This window comes from Micromys minutus (genome assembly GCF_963924665.1).
Source record: "Micromys minutus genome assembly, chromosome: 4".
Lineage (NCBI taxonomy): Eukaryota > Metazoa > Chordata > Mammalia > Rodentia > Muridae > Micromys > Micromys minutus.
In genome coordinates this window covers 37,757,990-37,779,539 of record NC_137973.1, presented here as the reverse complement: position 1 = coordinate 37,779,539, position 21,550 = coordinate 37,757,990, and the positions used below count along the sequence as shown (strand labels likewise).

Genomic DNA, 21,550 nt, shown 5'->3' with positions numbered 1-21,550 from the left:
TAACCTTCCCTAATCAGGCTCTACCAAGATGGCCCTTGTCATGGTTTTGTGGTTAGTTCTGTGTACTTACTGTCTTCTGTCTTTAGTTCTTCAACCATGGCCCCATATCAGAACTCTAGACTCTATATCCAACCTCCTAATTGGCATCTCCACACAAATGTCCAAAACTCATCTCGACTATAGCCTGTGTAAACCTGAGGCCTGATCACCCTTCCTATCTCCAGGATTTCTCCACTCAGAGAATAGTGAGTCCTTTATAGATTGTTAAGACTGGAGACCTTAATTCTTCCCTTTCCCCCAAATTTTAGACTCTAGCATCCAACCTGCCAGCAGGTAGTATTGCTTCTCCCTTCAAAACACATCCAGACAATAGACACGATATAATCCCAATCCCAGGCAGAGGTAGGAGGATCACCCACAAATTCAATGCCAGCCTATGTTATACAGTGGGTTCTAGGTAAGTCAGGGCTACATAATTATAAACTGATCTCAAAGAACAAAACCAACCAAATAAATAGCAACAGATAGTCCAGTAATTGGCCACTTCTTCCACCATGATGTTGATCCTGAGGTGCTCCTCAGAGCTCTGGTCTTGATCCTCGATTCACTTCCCAGCTCTCTCTCCAACCCCTCTAGTTTTGTTACCCCCTTCCCTTCCATTTTCCTTGAATTTGATCTAAGACATTGTGTTTTGGTCACATTTTTGCTTTTTCTGCGACTTCCATTTGCGTGCAAACTCTGAGAGCAAAGGCTACGCTCATCCCTTTAATGTCCAGGTATTCTGGGACCCAGGTCTGTTTCTGGAGGATCATAAAAACTCACTGCTGGACACAGACTCCTGAGGCTTCTCTCTCACTATTGGAGCCTGGGAACTTGAGGTTCATGACAGGCATTCTGAAGGCAACCCTTAGCTGCTGGCCAGCCAGTCCTGGGCAGGCTTCATTTCAGGGTGACTTAATGAGTCACGGCAGATCAATGTAAGATTCTTGTTCTGTACTTGAGAGACCTTTTGTGGACACTCTTAGGTCTCTTGGCTTCAGAAGGCAGCATGTGAAGGGAATACAATCAGAATGCTTTTGCTCCTGGAGGCCAGCCTTCCCTAGATGTGCTGGGCCAGTGAGAACCTGTGTGTTTCCAGGACAACAGAAGGGCCTTCTTGCCTCTTCCATCAGACCGTAAGGGGTGTGAGGAAAGGACTGGGGCTGAATCTGTCTTATTCCCAGCCTGAGCCTAGAGCAATCACTCTACAAGTGGTTATTACACAGTGAATGGGAACCAAAATGTGTATAAAGAGGTTCTCTCTAGATCTTCCCTCCAATCTAAAGAAGTCAGGTAAGCATACTCCTCTACTTCTGATCACCCCATTTATCTCTTCCTCATCTTCACTGACATCAGAGCCTGGTCTCAAATTTCCTTTTCTAGCAAGCTTTCCAGACCAATCTGAGGTGACTGTTCACTCCCTCGCTACTGTCTGCAGTAGGGCACGGTTTTACCGCTGTGTTGCCAAGCCCTTTAAATTAGTCCCTGGCCATGTGCACTCTGTGTACGGATGCTCCAGGTACACGCTGCTGTTCCTTTCCCCCCGGGCACTCTGAAGGGAGGCTCTTCCTTTGCAATCTTTCCCATAGTACCCAACAAGCACTCTACGAAATAACTGTTACAAGTTAGCACTTGGTAAACGCACTAGGTAAATATTTGTTAATTCAGAGAGGAATGATCCTCAAAGCCAGTGTGCGTGGGAAGGACACTAGGGAGCAGGCAAAAGAAGGCAAACGTCAGCACATAAACTGTCCCTCAAATGGTCTGATTTTGAGATAGATGAAGCTGTCTAACCAGACCACAGGGAAACCACACCACACCACACACCACCTGAATCCCGGGAGGAGTCCCACTGTTTCAGGGTCTACTGCCTGTGCCCAGGAATGATGTAAGTGCACTTGTTTCTTCCACTAAAGACCTAGATTCAAACTTTGGTTTTAACAGTTTTGTCCCTGGGTGAAACTGGCTGAGTCAGTTACCTTGAACCTTCATTGTGTATTATTCACTCAGAGGACAATCACTGGGTCCTGGTGAGGACGAGCGAGAGAGAACCTGCTCTTGGCACCTTAGGAGCTCAGGGAATATAAGCTGCTTCCCCAGGGTGGGGGTCTGCAAGGAGGCAGGTGGGATAGGGGTGAGCAACGGCAGAGCAAGCCTATGCCTTTGGAGAGAAAGCTTGGTGCTGTGGTGGGGACCCCTGGCTCTGAACAAGGACTGATGAAGAGATTCAAGGGTGAAGAAGAAATGTCTAGAAATTGGGCCCAGTGGCTGTCATTCCAGGTTCTAGGCTCCTGTGGAGATCATACAGATGAGCAAAACTCTATTTCATGAAAGCAAAAGACCAAGAAATCTTTCTGTGGGAAAGGCTGAGAAGCTGAAGAAAGAAAAAAATCTCAGAACGTTGGCAAATTTTCTGGAACTGCAGCTCAGAAGGCAAGTCACTTTTTTTTTTTAAGGTCACATAAAAACATACAGCTAAGCCAAGAAATACAAGAATACAGTGCTCCCTGCTTATCTGTGGTTTGCCTTTCTGTGGTTTCAGTTACTCACAGTCAACCACAGACCTAAAGTATTAAATGGGAAATTCCAGAAATAAACTATTTGTGTCTCAAATTGAATGCCTTTCTAAGTAGCATAACAAAATGCTTCACCATTCACCTCTGGCCTGCATTATCCATTTGTCTAGTGTGTCCACAGTGTATATCTCACCATTAGTTACTTAGTAATTGTCTTGGTTACAGAGTAGACCAGGATAGTATGGTGCCCTTGAGTTTAACCAACCCTAATTTTACCTAATAATGGCCTAATACACAGAAATACTAATACTATTTTATTGGGATATACTGTTATTATTGTTCTGCTTTATACTTATTGTTATTAATGTTAATGTATAAATTTAACTTTATCACAGTGTATAGAGAGTTTGGTACTAGGGGCATGCATACAGGGATATGCATAAATATGTTTGTCTTGGATAAGTGTTTGTGGAAGAGAGTCTTCTAATAACATGTAATTAGCAGCCATGACATGTGGCCTACAATGAAGCAGGTAATAAGGCCTGGGAATGGGGGGAAAAAGGGGCCCACAGGCTGAGTCAGTGGGAGAGACATAGGGTTCAAGCAGGCTGCTCGGGACCAGTGCCACCCTGAGTAGCTCAGGAATTACACTAACATTGTAGACCAGAAAAGACAAATTGTCTCCAGTCTGTTGATAGTAAAACTGAGTCATGGTCTAGATATTCCCAAGGTTTTGGCGCACATTGGTACAGAAAGTAGAATGCAACACAAGTTTGATTGGCACCTGGAAGAAGGAGCCCTTCTGTACATCCTTACTCCTTACTTCCCCACACCTCAGACAACCCGAATACACACATACTCTCTGTCTCTGTCTCTCTGTCTCTCTGTCTCTCTGTCTCTGTATCTCTGTCTCTCTGTCTCTCTCTCTCTCTCTCTCTCTCACACACACACACACACACACACACACATCCCTGGTCGAGACTTAGGAAAGCAGGAAGAAAGCCAGGTCCCTTGGCACCACCAATACCACACATTCATGGCTCCAGTTATAGCAGGGACGGTGGCTGACAGAGGTAGTTGCATGCACTGGGCTCTGAAGCCTCTGTAACAATAACTACAAGACTATGGAGATGTTAGCGGACCCACTGACAGTGGCTCTATTATAATGATAAATCGACAGCTTTATATAGAAATAATGAGACTAGGGGTAAGAGGGGGAGGAGGGAAGAATTGAGTGAGTTTAATCAATAGGAACTCTGGTTGGAGAGACAGCGGCAACCCCCTAGGATTGCCTGAGAGATTGTCAGGGACCTCCATGCCAGTAGGAGTAAAGTTCACAGAATCAGGGAGAGCCATGCCCCTGGCTGAAATGGATGTCATGAACTCTCTTGTTTTCTTTCCTAGGGCTGGTCTTGGAAATTACTGCAAGACTTGAGGGCTCCAACTGCCTTAGCGGATCCGGTCTTCCTACTTCTCATCCTCCCAGAAGCCAGAGCTGTGCACAGCTGGAGGCCAGGGTGCCCTGGGACTTCAGTCTACAATCAGCATAGCTAGAATACCCAGATGTTAACCTCCCTGTCACTAGCCTCCAGCTCAGTGTTCAGTGGCTGAGAGAAAGTAAGACAATCATCAGGCTTCGCTACTTCTAACCAACTCGAACCCTGGGGCAAGAGACCAGCCTGGTTCTACAGGTGAGAGCTCAGTGTGATTCCCACTGAGCCCAAGGAGCTGCCGGGATAGCATTTCTGGACGAGCACGGTCATAGAGCATCCTTCTAATCCTCCATGCTCATGGTACCTCTCTTCCCACTCAACTTGTGACTCACTGTCCCTCTGTTCCAGTGTAGACGGCTTGACAGTTATTTTCTTCACTTCCCCAGAACAACCTGTACCTGAACCCTGAGCGACTGCACAGTATGTCCCCTCCCAAGTTTGGATGTACCTACTATTAAAAAAATGACCAGAATTTCTCCAGGAAACCTCACTAGGCTAACCCAATTCCAGTAGAAAGTCAACTATGGACACAGCTGTTCCTGAATCCTCCATCAGATTTTCAATACAGACTGTGATGGGAGATGCATCTTGGGGACATGGAAACATGAGAGAGGTGGTTCCTGTGACACCAAAAGGTAGGAGAAACCTCCAGGGAGGTTCTGAAAGGTGGGTTGGCCTGGCAGGAGTGTAGCAGACAGGCCGGTGTCACAGAGCCTGTGGTAATTAGTTAAGAAATTGTCTCCATCAGATTGGCCTCTAAGTGTATCTGTGGGGCATTTTTTTGATTAATGATGGATATGGGAAGGCCCAGCCCACTGTGGGTAGTGTTACCACTGGGCAAGGGGTTCTGAGTTGTATTTACTGAACAAACCACGAAAAGCAAGCCTCTGGATTTTTGCCTCAGCTTCCCTTGACAGTGAACTATAAGCTGTGAGCTGAAATAAACCCCTTTCTTCCTGAGGTGTTTTTGGTCAGTGTTTATCACAGTAATGGGAATCAAAGTAAGACAGAGCCCTTGCAAGTCAAGGCAGGGCTGTTGGCCATACTGAAGGATCACCCGGGCCAGAGAAGGAAATCTGACGTTTCAAGCCCAGGTCAGAAGTACAGCTCTGAGGACAAAATTGGACACAAGGGAGAAACAGGACCTGGCTGTTGGCTACACTCATCTGCCAGCCTCCGCTCCCCCAACACTCCACGAGCTACTGAATTTCATATACTCCAAATGCTCAGTCATTCGCTGTGACTTTGACTTGGGTCTCCTTGGTCCCCAAATAATTAAAATTTCACAGCCAACATCACAGCACAGGTTTAAAAAAAAAAAAAAAACAAGCCTGTTTGCAGCAGTCCTCTTTGCCTTGCTTGAGTTCTTGTCTGCAGGGTTCGAGCCAGTTCTCCAGGCCCACAGTGAATGGCGAGGCTTTGGACTGCAGAGTCTCCATGGTACTCACCTGAATAGGCTGTCCCATGAGCCTGGTAACCGGCTCTGCAGACCTGGAAAAGCCTGGGCTGGTCTCCCTCTGCTCCTGACCTAGAATGCATCCCAGGGCTCTTGTCTTGGGTTGTTTGTTTCCACCCTTCCCCACCTAGTTCAATTGCTCTGGTTTGGAGCTCTTCCCTGCAGTCTTCTGCTGTCATGGCTTTGGAGATTGAGATCAGAAGAGGAGATCTTCTGGCCTGCTACGCAGCTACTGAGTATAAATCATCTGTCTCTTGGGTTTGATTTTAACTTCCTGTGTGTTCAAAATGTTGCCTTCCATCCCAGCCACACCCTCACCCTGGCCCCCTCATAGTCCTCTCAGGATAAGGCATTGGATGAAGGATCTATTCACACTGACTAGTGAGGACCCGCCTTCTTCTGAAGCTGGGGGCCATGGCGGGGGAGGGGTTGGCTAAAGGACCAGGGTGGGGTCAGCTACATTCCCGGATGTGGAAAGTTACATACAGGCGAGGGGTGTGCATGGGCACATCTATTCCAGGACAAAGCTATGAGGCAGTGACTCTGGTCAGGGACAGAGGAGGCTCCCAGAGGGAAAAATAGACCACAGTCCCTGGTCAGCAGAGCTCCCCACCCTAAGCCACAGCCTCACTGTGAGAACTGAGTTAGCCTTCACATGTGCAGCCACAATAATGAAGCTCCTCTATGAGACCACAGGGAAGAGCTGCGCCAGATGTAAACTTCAGAGTGATTTATGCTGCAGAGCTCTTGGGCCTACTCTGGTATGCTGCTACTGTTTTGCCCAACCCTAACCCTAGCCTCAGGTTGTCTGCTGACTAGGCTGTCTGTCTATGCTGTTCCTGGGGATGGCATTTCAAGAAAGTGAAGCGGCAAAAGGTACTGAAACGTCGCTATCTCCAACCATGAGCCTGGAGTGCCCCAGAGAGCCTTCCTAAGGCAAAAGTAAGGTCCATCAACTTTCTCTAGGAACATGCCACATTTTTATCAACCACTGTGGGGCTCATTTCCCCAAAACCTCCTCTCACAAATTCAACATAATGATATCAAGTATGAAGCAACCAAACATTAGGTTTGTATGCATGTGTTCATCTCTAATAAGGTACAATTCAAGAAACATTCAGGAAGACACTCACACGGTTAGCACTCCAAGCCAGTTGAAGTTTGGTTAATACCTCTGCAGACTTTCATCCATACAGGTGGGTGCAAAGAAGTACAGCCTAGCTGTATCCGCCGGATGCTTTCACCTCGTTATCTCATGCTCTCCATGGGGGTCCTGGGTAGGCTTCACTAGGTCCTTCTACCAAGGATATCCTTCTCTTAAAAGCCCAACTCGAAGGGGGCAGAAGAGATGGCCCAGTGGTTAAGAGTGTGTGCTGCTCTTGCAGAGGACCTAAGATCAGGTCCTAGCACCCATGCTGGGCAGTTCACAATTGCCTCCAAGGGATCTGACACCCTCTTCAAGTCTCCGTGAACATGCAAAAACTACCCTTCCAAAAGACACATGCATACACACAATTAGATGTCTAAACCTCAAAAAAAAAAAAAAAAAAAAAAAAAGATTAAGTAAGTAAAATAAAAAATTAAACCTTGATTCTTTGAAACCTTTCTGGACCAATTTCGGGTGATGTGGGCAGGTCAATATCAGACCTGGTTGGTGGACTTGGGGCCATTCTTTTAGACTCCTGAATCTCCCAAACTAAAGAGAGGACCATGCTCCAAACAAGGAACTGTGCTGTGTACTGTTCATAAGTAGCTGAAGCCCTCCTTCCAGACATGGCAGGGTTGTTGTGCTCCTGCCTCGTTGACTGTAAAAATTGCCATGTGTCTTGTTTCAGGTAGTGAACTGTGAGTTTCCTCATGTCACTTGCCTGGAACCTTTAAAGAATGCTGCATGCCTTGCCGTGGCCTCTTCGTGCTTATGTCTAGCTGTGGGAACACACACTGAAATTGGGCCTCTGCTGCCTTGAGTTCCTTGGTAACAGGGCCCAGTAGAACCCACAGGCAAGCTGTGAAGCATGTGTAACACAAACATGAAATAAACTTTGGTTGCCTTAAGCCAGAAATTTCCAGTATTGTTCATTACTTCAGCATAACCTTGTTCACACTGACTAACACAGCCCGGTTTTGATCACCAATTCCAAGCTTCTAAAATATAGAAATGACTACTAGACTCTAGTGGCTAGTTCAGGATAGACTTACCATCAACTAAAAAGAATATATAACATGATTGTATAACATGATTGCTAAACCAACTTAAAGTTTAGCAAGTCAAGGACACCTATATCCTACAATCAAAATCAGAAGACACAAATTCCCTCCCTCCCTTCCTTACTTATCCCATCTAGGCTGAGTTCAAGGACTTCCTCAAAGTAAACTGGGTCACTAAGAAGTTTCCATAGTTCCCTATGTATCTCTAGAGGGTCGGAGTGCTAAGAACACATCTTACTCAACTCAGAACTGCCAATGCTCAGGAAGCCAAGGGAACAAGACTGTACTCACACTAGTGGCATACTGGATGTCCTTCCAGATGGAGGTCTCCCGGGACAGGTCAGAGGCTTCAAAGAGGTTGTCCAGAATGACCTCGCCAATCATATCATGGCGGGAGAAGCGGTCAAAGTCAAAGACACTGAGATGCAGCTTGCGGTCAGCCAGCTCCTCATAGGGCACAGGGAAGTGGAAGTTCTCATCAAAGGTGGGGTTCAGGGTCTTGCGGTGCACCCGGGTCTGCAGCTTGCACTTGCGATCAGGCAGGAGGTAGATCTTAACATAAGGGTCAGAACTTCCACAAAAGTCCTTGGCAGGGAGGTCAAAGGCCTTCAGGATGCGTACAATCAGGGTCTCACTCTCATAGTCATAGCGGAGGCTGAAGTTGATCTTCCCACAGCTCTTGGCGGCCTCAGACTTGGCATCATCTCCATCCACTGACTTCTGCTTGTAGAGCTCGGGCTTGATACGGCCAATACTGGTGGGCTGCTCAGTGGCAGCGGGTGGCAGCTCATTGCCGTAGTCCACGCTGGAGACATGCATCTGTCGTGGCAGGTGGCGCTTGAAGGATGTGTGCCTGGTGAGGACAAGAGACACAAGAAAAATGTGTCAGTGCTTGGGGGGACAGTGGGATAAAGGCAGACCCAACCCAGGTGACTCCTCACCCCTCTGTGGGGCTCTCTTCCTTCCATTCTCATTGACGCCTTTTTCCCTCTTCATACAGTCTGTGCATGAAGGAGTTGGAAGCATTGAGTGTCTTAATATATGTAAAGAACTTGGATTGGTGCCCGCTGTACAGCAAGCTCAATAAATGTTAGCCATTGTTTTAATCATTGTTCCTGCTTTCCTGACATCTGCTTTCTAGGTTTATTTCCTAGTAAGCATGACTACTTCCCCCATTAAAGTGTGAGCCTCTGTAAGAGGAGGACTATCATTCCCACTGCCTTCACCATCATCATCATCACCCCACCATCATCACCACCATCACCACTACCACCACCATCACCACCACCACTACTACTACCATCACTATCATCACCACCACCACCACCATCACCATCACTACCACAACCACCATCACCATCACTACCACAACCACCATCACCTCCACCAATACCACCATCACCATCATCACCACCATCACCACAACCATCACTACCACCATCATCACCACTGCTGCTGCTGCCACCACCGCTATCACGATGGATTTAGCATCCAGCAGACAGTCAGGTAGTTAAATGCATCAGCTCAGGAGATAGACTACATAGGTTAATTTTGGTCCTGCAACTTTGAGCAAGTGATTACATTCTCTGCATTATAAAAATAAAGATGATAAAAGTAACAACTGCAAAGAATTGTGTGCCGGTAAAATAGATACAAAGTGTTTAACACAGGGCCAGGTGTGCAATAAGTAACGTGTTAGGTCACACCGATTCTTTGGTTCCGCTGCACTGCCTTGGCAGTCATTTGCCCTGTTGTATAGTTTAGAAAAGTGAGAAATAGCTCACTTCAGGCTATATGCCCAAAGCCATAAGACAAAGTCAACCTGTGGCACCTTAGCGCCCTCATTCCTGGCTTCTGCTCTGAATACTACATGTTTTTTCCTTTGATTGGTGCCTGTGAACCTGAAGGGTCACACTGCAGGGATCCAGGAATCTACAAGATCCTCAAACTGAGAGTAAACACATCTACTCATGTCTTTTAAAGATGTATCTAGAGTTAGAGTAAGCTGGCGGCCACCATGTCTGTTGTTGCTTTGGAATCAGAGGAGGCCACGTTATGTAACTGCTGCCAAGTGTGTAACTCAAAGGGCTTTAAAGAAATCCTTGTTCTCAAAGAACCTGGACTCTCTTGCTTTGCCTCCAGTGCACAACACACTGCAGCCACAAGACTTCACTAACCTAGCCCTTAATGCATTAGGAGCTTTCATGCCTCTGCCCCTTTGCATATACAATTCCCCATGTCTGAAGTTTTTCCTCTTCTCCTCTCTCAACCCAGCTTCTAGTCTAGTCTTCCGTGTTCTCACGTTCACTCTCACGTGCTAAGCACATGCCCAGCATCTCATCTTGAAGCTTCCCCTCTCACCACACCTATCCTGATGCAGCCTCCCCTTCTTGATTGGCACCTCGGACGACACCATCTGCTCTGGACCCTGATCCTCGGGGGCTGGACTCTATTTGATACACTGTATCGGAAAGTATGCTGCACAGGGGTTAGGAAGTGAAGAGAACACAATTCACCTGGTGGAGGACGCTGGTTCTGTGGTCTGTCGCTGCAGCTTTGTGTGACGCATGATGTGCTCTTTGACCGACATCTGCACCTCGGCTGGGATATCTGGGGAAGTATGGCTGATCTTTACAGCTGCCTCCAGGAAGCCCAGGGCACTGGGGTCCTTCAGCTTGTCTGCCATGTTGCCTCTGGAACTGGGGCTCTGGAGGGTCTCTGAAGCAGGGTTAGCAGAAGAAGGGCTGGAGGCCTCCTTGTTCCTCCAGGGCATCCAGCACAGCTTCCAAAAGAGAAAGAGAAAAACTGCCACCAGGGCCACGCCACACACAATAACTACCACGGCGAGGAGGCTGACAGAGGTGCCTGCCCTCAGCATGAGGCAGGCAGGGCAGGACAGAGACACACAGAGGTGGGGGATAAGCCGGTGAGGCATTGGAAAAAGGCGCACATGGAAAGGACAAAGACGGAAGAAGAGAGAAGAACGGTAATGAGCAGAGCTGCCACATCACATGAAGAAGAGATGGTTTGGACCGTTGATGGTCCATTTTGTCAACTGTCTGCAGCCTGGCATTCACCACAGCCTGGGTGCTTTAACATTACCCTGCCCCCACCTCTTACCAGCATAGGGAACACTGGCAGCTTGCCCTACTGCTCCTGGCTTGCGCCCAGAGATGGGACAGTGATTTAAATGGGATTCTAAACAAATGTGCAAATTCCTAAAGTATTCATATTTGTATGCTGTTTGAATTTCTATTAGAGTGCTTGCTGTGGTCAGACTTCTAACAGAATATTACTTTTCTTTTCAACCCAGAGTCTTGCCCAGGTTAGGCAAGTGATCTCTCACTGAACTTTATCTCCAGCTCCCAACGGTGATTTTTTTTCACACAACCCCCACACAGTCGATGAGGTAGGGGACGGTACTGGCAAACCCATGCTTCTAATTCCAGGCTCCTCATTGTTCCTTCCTAGGACTTAGTAGGAATTCAATAAACACCCCAATTTCCTCCAGAGAGAGGAGTGCAGCCTCACTTCCCTTAAAGCAGATGTGTTGACTTGTGTTTTTCTAAAGGTTGTTTTTTTTTCATACTGTAAGCTCACTGGTTTCTTGTATTAAGTTGGAATCTGATTACAGGGGGGTCTATATAGGTCAAAGTTAAGTACAAAATACAAATGATTCCCATCACTGTCTTTCATTCTGTGGCTCTTCGGAAGCTTTCCTGTAAACTTAGTATTTGTGAGCAGTGTGGCTGGGTTGGAAGCAGGCACTTCAAGCCTTAACCCACCCCTGTCCAGACCCAGGGATTCCCATTATCTGAAGAGAATTGCATCATCTGTCTCCTCAGGTACAGAGCTGTAATATGTCTCCTCAGGTACAGAGCTGTAATATGTCTCCTCAGGTACAGAGCTGTAATATGTCTCCTCAGGTACAGAGCTGTAATATGTCTCCTCAGGTACAGAGCTGTAATATGTCTCCTCATGTAAGCAGACTCTTGTCCCACTTCCTATCCTCAAAGTCTTTGAGCCTAAGGGAGATGTCAAGATCCCCTGAGCCAGAGGTTTGCTGGGCAGGACTGTTACATGATCACTTGGGGTTGAGCCAGCTGAGGAATTTGGATTGGCTAACCTGGTGAGTAAGAAGCTATGAAAGTCCCTGACTGTCACTACCCTACATGTCTGAGTTTTGTAGAAGAGGCCAAGACTTGCTAAATGGCCCCAGGGAAGATGGGTGACTCCCTCTGAAGGCATGTGTCCTATCAGCTCAACCTCTGCTCTCTACTGTCTAGCTAGACCCTGCGGACCTGGAGGTTGGAGCCTCTGGACCTTGCTGTTAGTTGCCTTACAAATCCTGGAACATATACAATTACCCAAGTACAAAGACAAGGCTGTTATTTTAAAGATGACAATGGTAGCCTAGTGGAGGGACTTTCAAGAGGCCACAGGCTAGTCAGACATAGGACTTGGGCCAGGGCTCGGGTATCCACTATTCTATTCTTTCTGCTGCTATGGCTTGTTTGTCCCAGTCTCAACTCTAGACTCGTATAGGTTTCAGTGACCTTATGCTTCCATTCATGAACCAGCATATAAGCAGGCATACATGAATGAATTACAATTCTTTCTTATTAAGTTCAACCATGCCAGATTCCATTCTGAGCTAGGCTTGGCAGAATGCCTGGGTACCACTAGATACTTTTACTGTATCCAGATCTCAGGGACAGCTAGCTTACATCCTGAGGTTAGAAACCCCACCCACCCTCTCAGGGAGCCACCACTACCTTCCGGCTCCCTGTCCAGTCCTTGCCAGGATCAACAGCCAGGTGCCTCCATGAAAAGGGATGAAAAGGAGATTGTTTTCAAGTAGCTTCCCACCACCTCTGTCCCCACTCAGCCCACCACAGAGACTTCAGAGCTTTTCTGTGGCTGACAGCTACTAGTACTGAGTCTTACCCCTAGGGCAGTGGTTCTCAACCTGTAGGTAGCAAACCCTTTCAAAACAGGGGTCACATATCAGATATCCCAAATGTCAAATATTTACATTACAATTCACAACAGTAGCAAAATTATAGTCATAAACTCGCAATGAAAATCATTGTATGGTTGGGGGTTACCACAACAGGAGGAACTGTGTGCTAAAGGGTCTTAGCATTAGGAAGGTTGAGAATTACTGCTCTGGAGTACCAACCAGGTCTCCAGCAAGGTGTGCATGTGCCCCAAGAGAAAAAAAATCCAAGATATAATATTTTTCATGTTATATAAAGTCAAGAATTCATTTACAGGTTGATAGTAATACGTGTTTTATTATTGGATTTAGTCAATTTGTTCAACATCATTATGTCCAATATTAAAGTGTTTTTTTATATATTCAATCATGTAATCCTCTCTAATGAAACAGGTGAAGTTAATGTCCTAGAGAGTTAACACAGCGAGTCAGGTGGGCTCACCCTCAACTACACAGCTCAGCAATATCACTAGGGTAGAACATGTATATAGCCTGGAGACAGGTAAACACACACCAGAAGTTCTTAGACTCAGGGTTTTTTTTTTTTTTTTCTGTTGTACATTTATAATCTAAATGTCTTAGAGGCCGTTTCTATAAGGCCCTAACCTCTGGGTACATCAGAAAAGCTACTGTAGACATGCATGTCCATATTCTAAGTGCCTGGCTGTCTGTCCTTTGTTACAGCTGTTCTGGGCCCATTCTCTGCACTGAGTCACTTTAAAACAAAAGGTATTTCTGAGGCCATGCTTTCCTTTGATCATACATTTTACTTGCTCTGGTAATAATTAGAATTTTAATGAGAAGGGAGGAGGCGAGGGGGGACCCAGAGAGTACAGAGTGCATTTAAATGTTCAGCTTAACAAAAAATGAATTCATAAATGAAATAAAGGTAGGGAAGAGACCAGGGATTCTTCTCCCCCCCCCCTTCATGCAGTTGCTATTCAATTGCTTCTCCATGTGACCTCCAGCTGCTGTTTCCTTGGCGCTATGCTTAGAGAAGGCAGAGGGTATGGATTATTGAAATTAGTCCCCAGCACTCGATATTGGTTATGAAAGAACAGTAAGGCCATCCTGTGCCTGGAGAATCTTCTCCCAGGGCTAGGAGACCCTGGGCTTTGACATCCCACAGACAGACAATGCAAGGAGAATTAGATTCTGGACATCGAGAGTTCATTCATATGGGAGGCATAAGGTGATGAGAAAGAACAAAAGAGAGGAATCAGAAAAGGCAGTAATCATAGAGGGATAAATAAAAAATAACTCAGGGAGGTCTTGACCTCAGCCAGCCTTCACCACCTAGTGTGTCGGGCCTCTCTCTGTGGTTGTGTGTGCCTGGGGTGACCAGCTCATCAAGAGAAACATTGATTTTGGCTCACAGTTTCAAACACTTCTCTATGTGCTCTCTCAGTCCTGCTGTTTGGCTCATCATCACACATCAGGACATTTGGGGAAACAAAACCTTTTTACATCATGACCAGGAAGCAAGAGAAAGGAAGAGAAGGAGGAAGGGAATGGGGTCCTGATACTCCTGTAAGGACAAAATGCAAGACTTGCCATTAGGCCTCATTTCTGGAAAGTTCCACCCTCTCCCACTTTAGGATACAAGCTTGCAACATGTGGGCCTTTGGGCAGACACTACAGATCCAGACTCTAGTGCCTGCTTACTGGCATCTGACTTGGGAAGCAATGGCTGCTGACCACTGAGGCACCTCAGGGAGAGGAAAAATGTGGTCAATCTGTTTCTGCCTTGGAGATTATAAGCTCAAGGATAAAGTCTGGAACAATGGCATGTGGCTCTAATCCTTGCTGGGGAGCTGGACTTCACAAGGTGGGCACCTGGGCAGATGTCTGCAGAATGCCTGCCACCTACAATGCTTTCTAATGGTGCTTCCTACCATTAGATCATTATAAAGACCAAATAAGCTAGGACTAAACACAGTCCTGGAGTGCAGAGAATGTACCTCAAACATAAGGTGCTACCATCCCCAAGATTTTTTTTTTTTATGTGATTAAGTATAGTTGTTTGCTGTGTACAGCAAGGCCTCTGGGGCAGAGAAGGGAGACCCTGGATCAGAGAGCCACGTGGCATAGTGGCCTCAGGTCTCTCTTCCCTCCTGGGAAGTGAAGAGCCCCCCCCCCAAAGGTCATCAGGGTAGGGCCTGCTTGGTCACCTTAAATAAGACTGTCTGGTAGGGTGATGGCCCGTGGCCCTTCTTCCTTATTCAGAAATAATAAGTTATTAATTAGCATCCCTGGGCCTGCTTATCATCCATGGTGACACTTCATTCTCTAAAGACGGACTGGGCCCCCTCCTCCTCCCTCCATCCATGGTGTTAGGATTCATCAGCAACTCTGATCACTTGCTATTGTTCTGGTTTTTCTAATGGGTTCCTGTGTCAGGGAAATCCATTTTGTAACCATCACAGGCATTCTCGCTAACAAACTATAATTGAAAAGACAAACTGGAGAGAGGATTAGGAAAGAGAGGACGAGCTCCCAGTTCACTCCTGTATCAGAGAAGCCTGGCCCAGGGCCTGGAGTTGCTGCTAGCCCTCAAAACCATAGGTACCCGGCTGTGTGTTTCCCTCACATCCTTTATTATGCGGACATAAATAAACCACAGTTCAGAAACCAGACAATAAGGATGCAGAGGTCTAAAACCAAGGAAAGAACAACATTTAGTCCAGAGAGGGAAGAGACTCCAGAGAGGGAAGAGAATTCACATTAATATTAATGGTAGTATTTGCTGTCCGTTTCTATGCAGCAAGCATTGTGCCTTTTATATTATCTCATTTAATCTTTACAGCTCCTGAAGAAATCCAGATTCACTTCTCACAGATAGGCGAAGTGTGGTAACAAGAACTAACTCACTCTCTCAAGGGTGCAGTGTGTTAAGTGAGAGCTGAGTTGAATGTGGGCTTTCTGATACCCAAATCCGGGCTTTAGAACCAGGCATTTGCAGGGACTGGAGATGGGGCTGAAGTGCTGCAGACTCAAGAGCTGCACCACGGAGTCGGGGAGACATTTCTTACCTGGAATCTGGAGAGGGTGAGGAGGGTGTTCCCTACTCTGTGGTCTGGTTTTTTAAACCCGGGCAGATCCCTGCAATTGGATTGTAACTAACCTCCATTCTGACTTTTCTTCTTCAAGTAGCAGTTGCTCCTGAAATGTCCTCCGGTGATATCCCTGAGGAATACCTCTCTCTCTCTCTCTGTGTGTGTGTGTGTGTGTGTGTGTGTGTGTGTGTGTGAGAGAGAGAGAGAGAGAGAGAGAGAGAGAGAGAGAGAGAGAGAGAAGTGGGGGGAGAGCTTGTATCGAGAGAACAGTAGCTGGTCCTTACTGAGGCTAACGGACATGGTCCATCAATAATAAGCCGCGCTGTGGCTTGTAAATTTATTAAAAGTGGGTATAATTAAATTCAGAGTTGGGGGGGGGGAGCAGAAGGTCATTGCTTCCTTTTCTTCTTTAGAGAGCCTGGCTGAGCTACCTACCAATGGGGATAATTAGCAGAGTCCAAACAGAGAAGGAATTAATGCTCCTGAAAAAAAAAAAAACAGTGATGAGGAGAAACAATGAGGGGCTAATTATGGCCGCACAAAGCTTTATGACTGGGTGCCTGCTTCATTAGAGGAGTCGGAAGCTAATGTACAATGCTATGGTGAACAGAGCCTTGGCACTAATTCAGCTGCTATTATTATTATTATTATTATTATTATTATTATTATTATCATTATTATTATTATTATTGCAGATGGTCACTGTACCTGTCTACCCACGGTCCCCTTGCATGGGGAAGTCAGGCTGGAGTGAAGATGAGGTACAATCAGCCAGTCTCCCTCTTCTGTTCTCAGCTCCAGTTTACAACCGCAACTAGCAAGGGGAGAGGACTGTTGGGATTTCATGGGGAAGAGTTCAGTGCCCCAAGGAGAGCACTGAGAGATGAGGTGTCATTAAATCTGCAGTCTGGACCGGACGCCCGGCTGGCTCAGCTCCGAGTATGCCCTAAGAAGCTCAGAATTAGAGGCCCCACCAGCAGATGTGATGATGAGCTCAAGCCAAGACCACCCCAAAGAAGCCTGGCCTGATCACATCTCACCCCCAGCTCGACGGGCCAAGCAGACAGAGGAATGCTTGAGCATTAGGAACAGAAACCACAGCTTCTGCACAGAACTCGAAGGGATGAAGCTCTCTAGAACAATCAGCCCCACTTGGCCCTGTCACAGCCAGCAGGAAAGAGAACTTCCAGAGACGTCTAGAATGTTTTGCAACTGTTAGATGTTGGACTTTTAGACACTTGAAGTGCATTCTGGGTGCTTATTTGTACTTTGAGATGGTTGATACAGAGTTCTTATGAGTTTGAGGCCAGTCTGGGCTGGATTCTGTCTCAAAAAAATCAAGAGAGAAGTTAAGGCATGGAAAGGCATCCCTCTAGTTGTTTAAGGTAGCTAGCAAGTTTCTTCCATGAATGTGAAACACAATGTTCATTCCTTCCGTCTAGAAGGAGCCAGAGAGTGTCTGATTCCTCAGATTAAAAAAAAAATGGGACTCTGCTTTAGAGAACTGTACACTTCATTTGTCAACACACACAGGAAGAAAAAAGAAAAAAAAGGAAGAAAGAAAGAGACATTCTCTGGGCTGCAAAAGGCCAATTTCAAAGCCAGGTGGTTGAATCACAGAACATCTTTAGAATCATTAGTAAAACTAACAAACACCACATACATCTTAGCATAGTAGGCTGGGAGCAACCAACCACTCCTGGCTACAACAGCCTACAGCTCCAGGACCGGGCCAGCCTGGGTCAGTTTCAGGCTCCTGCACATTCTAGAACACAATTAGATTTCTACTGCAACTTGAACTACGTAAAGAGTTCGTTCACCTCCACAAGAAAAATGACAGAAGGAGAGGCCTGTTGGTGACTATTTGCAAGTATGGGGTCTGTCATCAAGGAAGAGAGCAGACTTTTTATCCTCAGGGTTCTTAGAGAAAGGGACGGGGTGCTTTTAGTTGGAAAGTTTCAGCACAGATGTTTCCAAATCAGAGTCTGATTCATGGAGATTTCTGATGCAGTTTCTTGCCCAGACCCTGACCTATGGGCAGGGCAGGTCTGTGTAAATGGTAGGGGAATCTGAGCCTCAACTGTTGACATTCAGAGTATTACTAGGAATCCCAGGAGTCAGGGACTTTAAAGCTGAGAAAAGGAGATTCGATGGGGAAGGGAGCTGAGCACACTCTTCCCGCAATACATTATTTTCATTCTCATAAAAGTGCAGATGAAAAGACCTATCATTGCTGTTTGGAGGATCAGATCCTAGATGGAGTCTCCAGGGTGCAAGGAGCAGGCTGGGAGGTGGGAGGTCTGGTCTGGCACCCTGGTTTGAACACCACATTCCTCTAGACATGGAGCTCACCTAAATCCCCAAAGTTCCAGAGCCAGCTAAGCCATTTTCTTGTGGTGATCTTACCTCTCTGCCTACCTGCATCTGTTGTCCTATCTTGGCCCTAGGATTTCTTGGGGTTTGTGACAGATACAATAAACACGTTAAGGCTCCCCTGAGCCAGGGTAGGTGTAACAACTCAAACAACTCTCAAGGCATCTGGTAGCCTTTCTCACTCTCCTCAGCCCCGTCATTCAGATTAAATGGATCTTTCTGGAGTCAGACTACCAGCTTCTCCTGCTGACACGCACTCACAACACCCCCCCCACACACACACACATGAGCACACTCCAAATCACAACATTTTTGCCCTGGACAGGTAGTAAGGCAGAACTCCAAAGATGTATGCTGGCTTTCCATATTCTGAGCTTCGAGGCCCAAAGGGAAGACTCGACTGCAGATGGAGCATTTGAAGAAAAGATGGAAAGGTAGCTTAGGAATGGGGAGAGGTAGAAAGTGACTGCTTGACTTGAGAGGACTGCTGTTTTGGAAACGTCATGGGGTAGGAGAGGCACCAGAGAAACAGTGTCTAATGTCTGTCTAATCTGTTCTGAGACTCCCAAAGAGGCAGAGCCAACTTTTATCACTGTCCCACTCTCAAAAGTTCTTTATGTCTAATCTTGGTCTCTTCTACTGCATTCGTCAACCCATTGATTAAACACTGTCAGAGATTGCCAGAGGGAGCGCGGCATCCCTAATGACTCATACAGTGAGGTGGGCTACAGTCACAGACGGTGGATTCGGCCTCCAGGAGGACACCACAGCCTCCCCTAGCCTCTCTCCCTCCTCCCTCACAGACTCTATTCCTAACCCAGACTCTACCTCTATCTTTGACCTTTAACCTCAAATGGAAAAGGCGCTCTGGAATCTGAGGCCACGGGGAGCTCACCCCACCAGCACCTGTTCCCGGGTACCCCTCCTCCGGTCCCTGGGAACTTGTCCCTGGAGAGGTGCAGGAGGACCATTCTGCCTCTGACGGCCCCCCACCTCTCTTTCCCTCGCCAGCCAAATGGAACCACGAAGCGACTCCCACTTAAACCCAGGCGCAGAGACACTAGAGTCCTGGTCGGGGTCTCAGTCTAGGACAAGGTGGTGAGTCTGCAGAGCTCCAAGGAACTCCAGCGCCTGGGTCTCTGCAGGATCTCCCCACCCCCCACGCCGCATTCGCTCCCGGCCCGCCGGCTGCCCCCCGGGGCCCTTCCCTCCGAGGGGACACGACCCGTACTGCTCTGTCCCGTACCCTCCTAATTACGGGACAAAGGATCCTGCTGCAGCAGGAGAGCTTGGCGGCAGACTGGTGCAGCAGGTACATACCCGGCCGGTCGGCTGCCACGCCGCGGACACTCCCGCGGCTCCCGCCGCCAGGGCGCGACACGCCACCCCTGTTGTCGCGACTCCCGCGAGACGTCGCGGCTGCACGCAGGACCGGGTCCCCGAGGGGCTCGGGCTCAGGACTCACCGGCTCGGGTGAGCTCGACTCGGCTCGGGCTGCCGCCTAGAGTTGGCGGCCGCCGGGCTGCGTCCGGCGCAGGGTCGTTGCGGCCGGGGCAGGAGGTTCCCGCCTGGCAAAGTCGGTGAGAGGCACCGGCTCAGTTGAACACCCGCCCGGAGTCCGAGTGAGTCAGAGAGAGACCGAGGAAGCGAGTTATAGGGGTGCCGGGGGGGGGGGTACGCCACGACACTCTCCCCACCCCGCCCCCCTCACCACTCCCCCCCCCTGGCGAGACGCAGGCAGCCACTCGCTGCTGAGAGACCTGGACACAAAGACCGCGTGCCAGCTGCAGACGCAAGTTTTTCCCATGCCCAGTGGTTCAGCCAGCTTTCACCCAGTCACTGATGGGCCCTAGACCCAGGACCCTGGACCCTGGACCCTGAACCCTAGACCCTGGGCCCTGGACCCTTAACCTCTACCCGCCCCCCCCCTCCCCGCCCCAGGAACACAGGCTTTTCTCCGTGCCCCGGACACCTCCATTCTCCCGACCCCTGGCCAATAGCCCCTGGGATAAGCTTAGAGACATAAGGGAAACTGAGGTCCCAAAGATGCCGCATTTCAGGACTCTCCTAATTCGTGACCCGGGAGAAGGGTTCTCTCCTCCCGGTCCTCTTGGGATCTCTCCCTGCGGGCGGTGAGCCAGGGGACTGGCCCAGCCTGGGACTCTGAGCTAGACTTCTAAGGATTTGGGGCTCTTAGGCTGGTGCCTTGGGCAGGAGAGGACACCGGGATGAAAAACCAGGAGTGGAGGGGTCCCTGGGTCTCCCGGTACCTGAGTCGGCCGCGCTTGGACTCTGCTCCGGGGGCTGCAGCTCAAAGCTCTGACAAGTTTCCACGTCCAGCCCGAGAGGGGGCGGCCGGGCCCGGCACAGAGAGGCCAGGACCGCGAGCGCCGCCTGGCACCGAGGCCCTCCGGTCCCCCAAACCCCGCTCATACCCCGGACACTCAGGCCTGAGGAGCAGTGGCTCGAACCCCAGCCGCGGCCGGACTGGGGCGGGGCAAAGAGGCCCCAAGAAGACCCTCCCCGCAGCGGCCCCCTGAGGCTCGGCTCTGCTTTTAATCACTTCCCCGCAGGGTCCCCGCCCCTCACGTGGCATCCCACGGCAGCTGGCAAGTCTGGCGCCTCACGGCCGCCCCCTCCACACTCAGGGACTTGCCTGAGTCCGGGCAGGTTCCAACCCCGCTGTCCCACATCATGCAGTATCAGTGCCAGCTGGTCCATCACGGCGGGTGTGACCTTGGGCCTTTCTGGGACTCAGTTTTCCTTTTCGGAAACGAGGTGTACTGATTACTGGTGCTCTGTGAGCTCTCTGGGAATATATAGGTAGTGCTGGTGCTTGTGAAAACGTTGGGGAAACTGCCACATGCCACACAAGTGGGCATCAAAATCACACAACATAAAAGGAGTGTCCCGACTGTACGGCGGGAGGACCTTGTAAGGATAATTGACGGGAGACGTTAGCCAGACTTTCTGGGACTCGGCTTTGGAGATGTAAGACCCCAAGACGGCAGAGCAAGGGAAACTGTAAAGAAGACTTTCAGAGCCCCGCAATCTTGCGGTCCGAGGCACCCGCACGTTGCTATGGCGACTGGAGGCAGCGGCCGTCTCTCTCCATGGCAACTAGAGGAGAAAGTTTCTGGCGAATAGGAGTGGGGAGCATTTCAGAAAGGAGTTCGGTTCCCACCAGACTCACCTCCATGCATCAGACCAAACCCACCAGAAATAATATATTTTCCTATGAAGCATACGTAACAAGGGTCAAAAAGACGGAAAACTAAATAGGCTAGACTGTAAAAGGAGTTCCCCTCAGGAACTCAAGTGAGACTCAGAAGCAGGGTGGCTGTTAGTTTGGGGATGCTTCACCCAGGCCTGGAAATCTAGGAGCCATTGCTAACTGTTAGGGGAGCGAG

General features: G+C 48.5%; 1 protein-coding gene across 3 annotated transcripts in view; it reads right to left on the bottom strand.

Annotated features, from left to right (window-relative positions):
• SYT6 (synaptotagmin 6) overlaps nucleotides 1-20,573 on the bottom strand; it is a gene marked incomplete at both ends in the record, with an annotated part of 56,180 nt that extends 35,607 nt beyond the window's left edge. For 2 of the 3 annotated variants that reach the window (XM_080916506.1, XM_080916507.1), the window contains 3 exons: nucleotides 8,004-8,565; nucleotides 10,229-10,577; nucleotides 20,411-20,573. In XM_080916506.1, the coding sequence (XP_080772632.1) occupies nucleotides 8,004-8,565; nucleotides 10,229-10,577; nucleotides 20,411-20,573 (1,074 nt within the window). Of the gene's footprint in view, nucleotides 1-8,003; nucleotides 8,566-10,228; nucleotides 10,578-19,605; nucleotides 19,730-20,410 lie in introns of those variants that run through there. The other variant, XM_080916508.1, reaches the window with a different exon arrangement.
• Nucleotides 20,574-21,550: the final 977 nt, after the last annotated feature.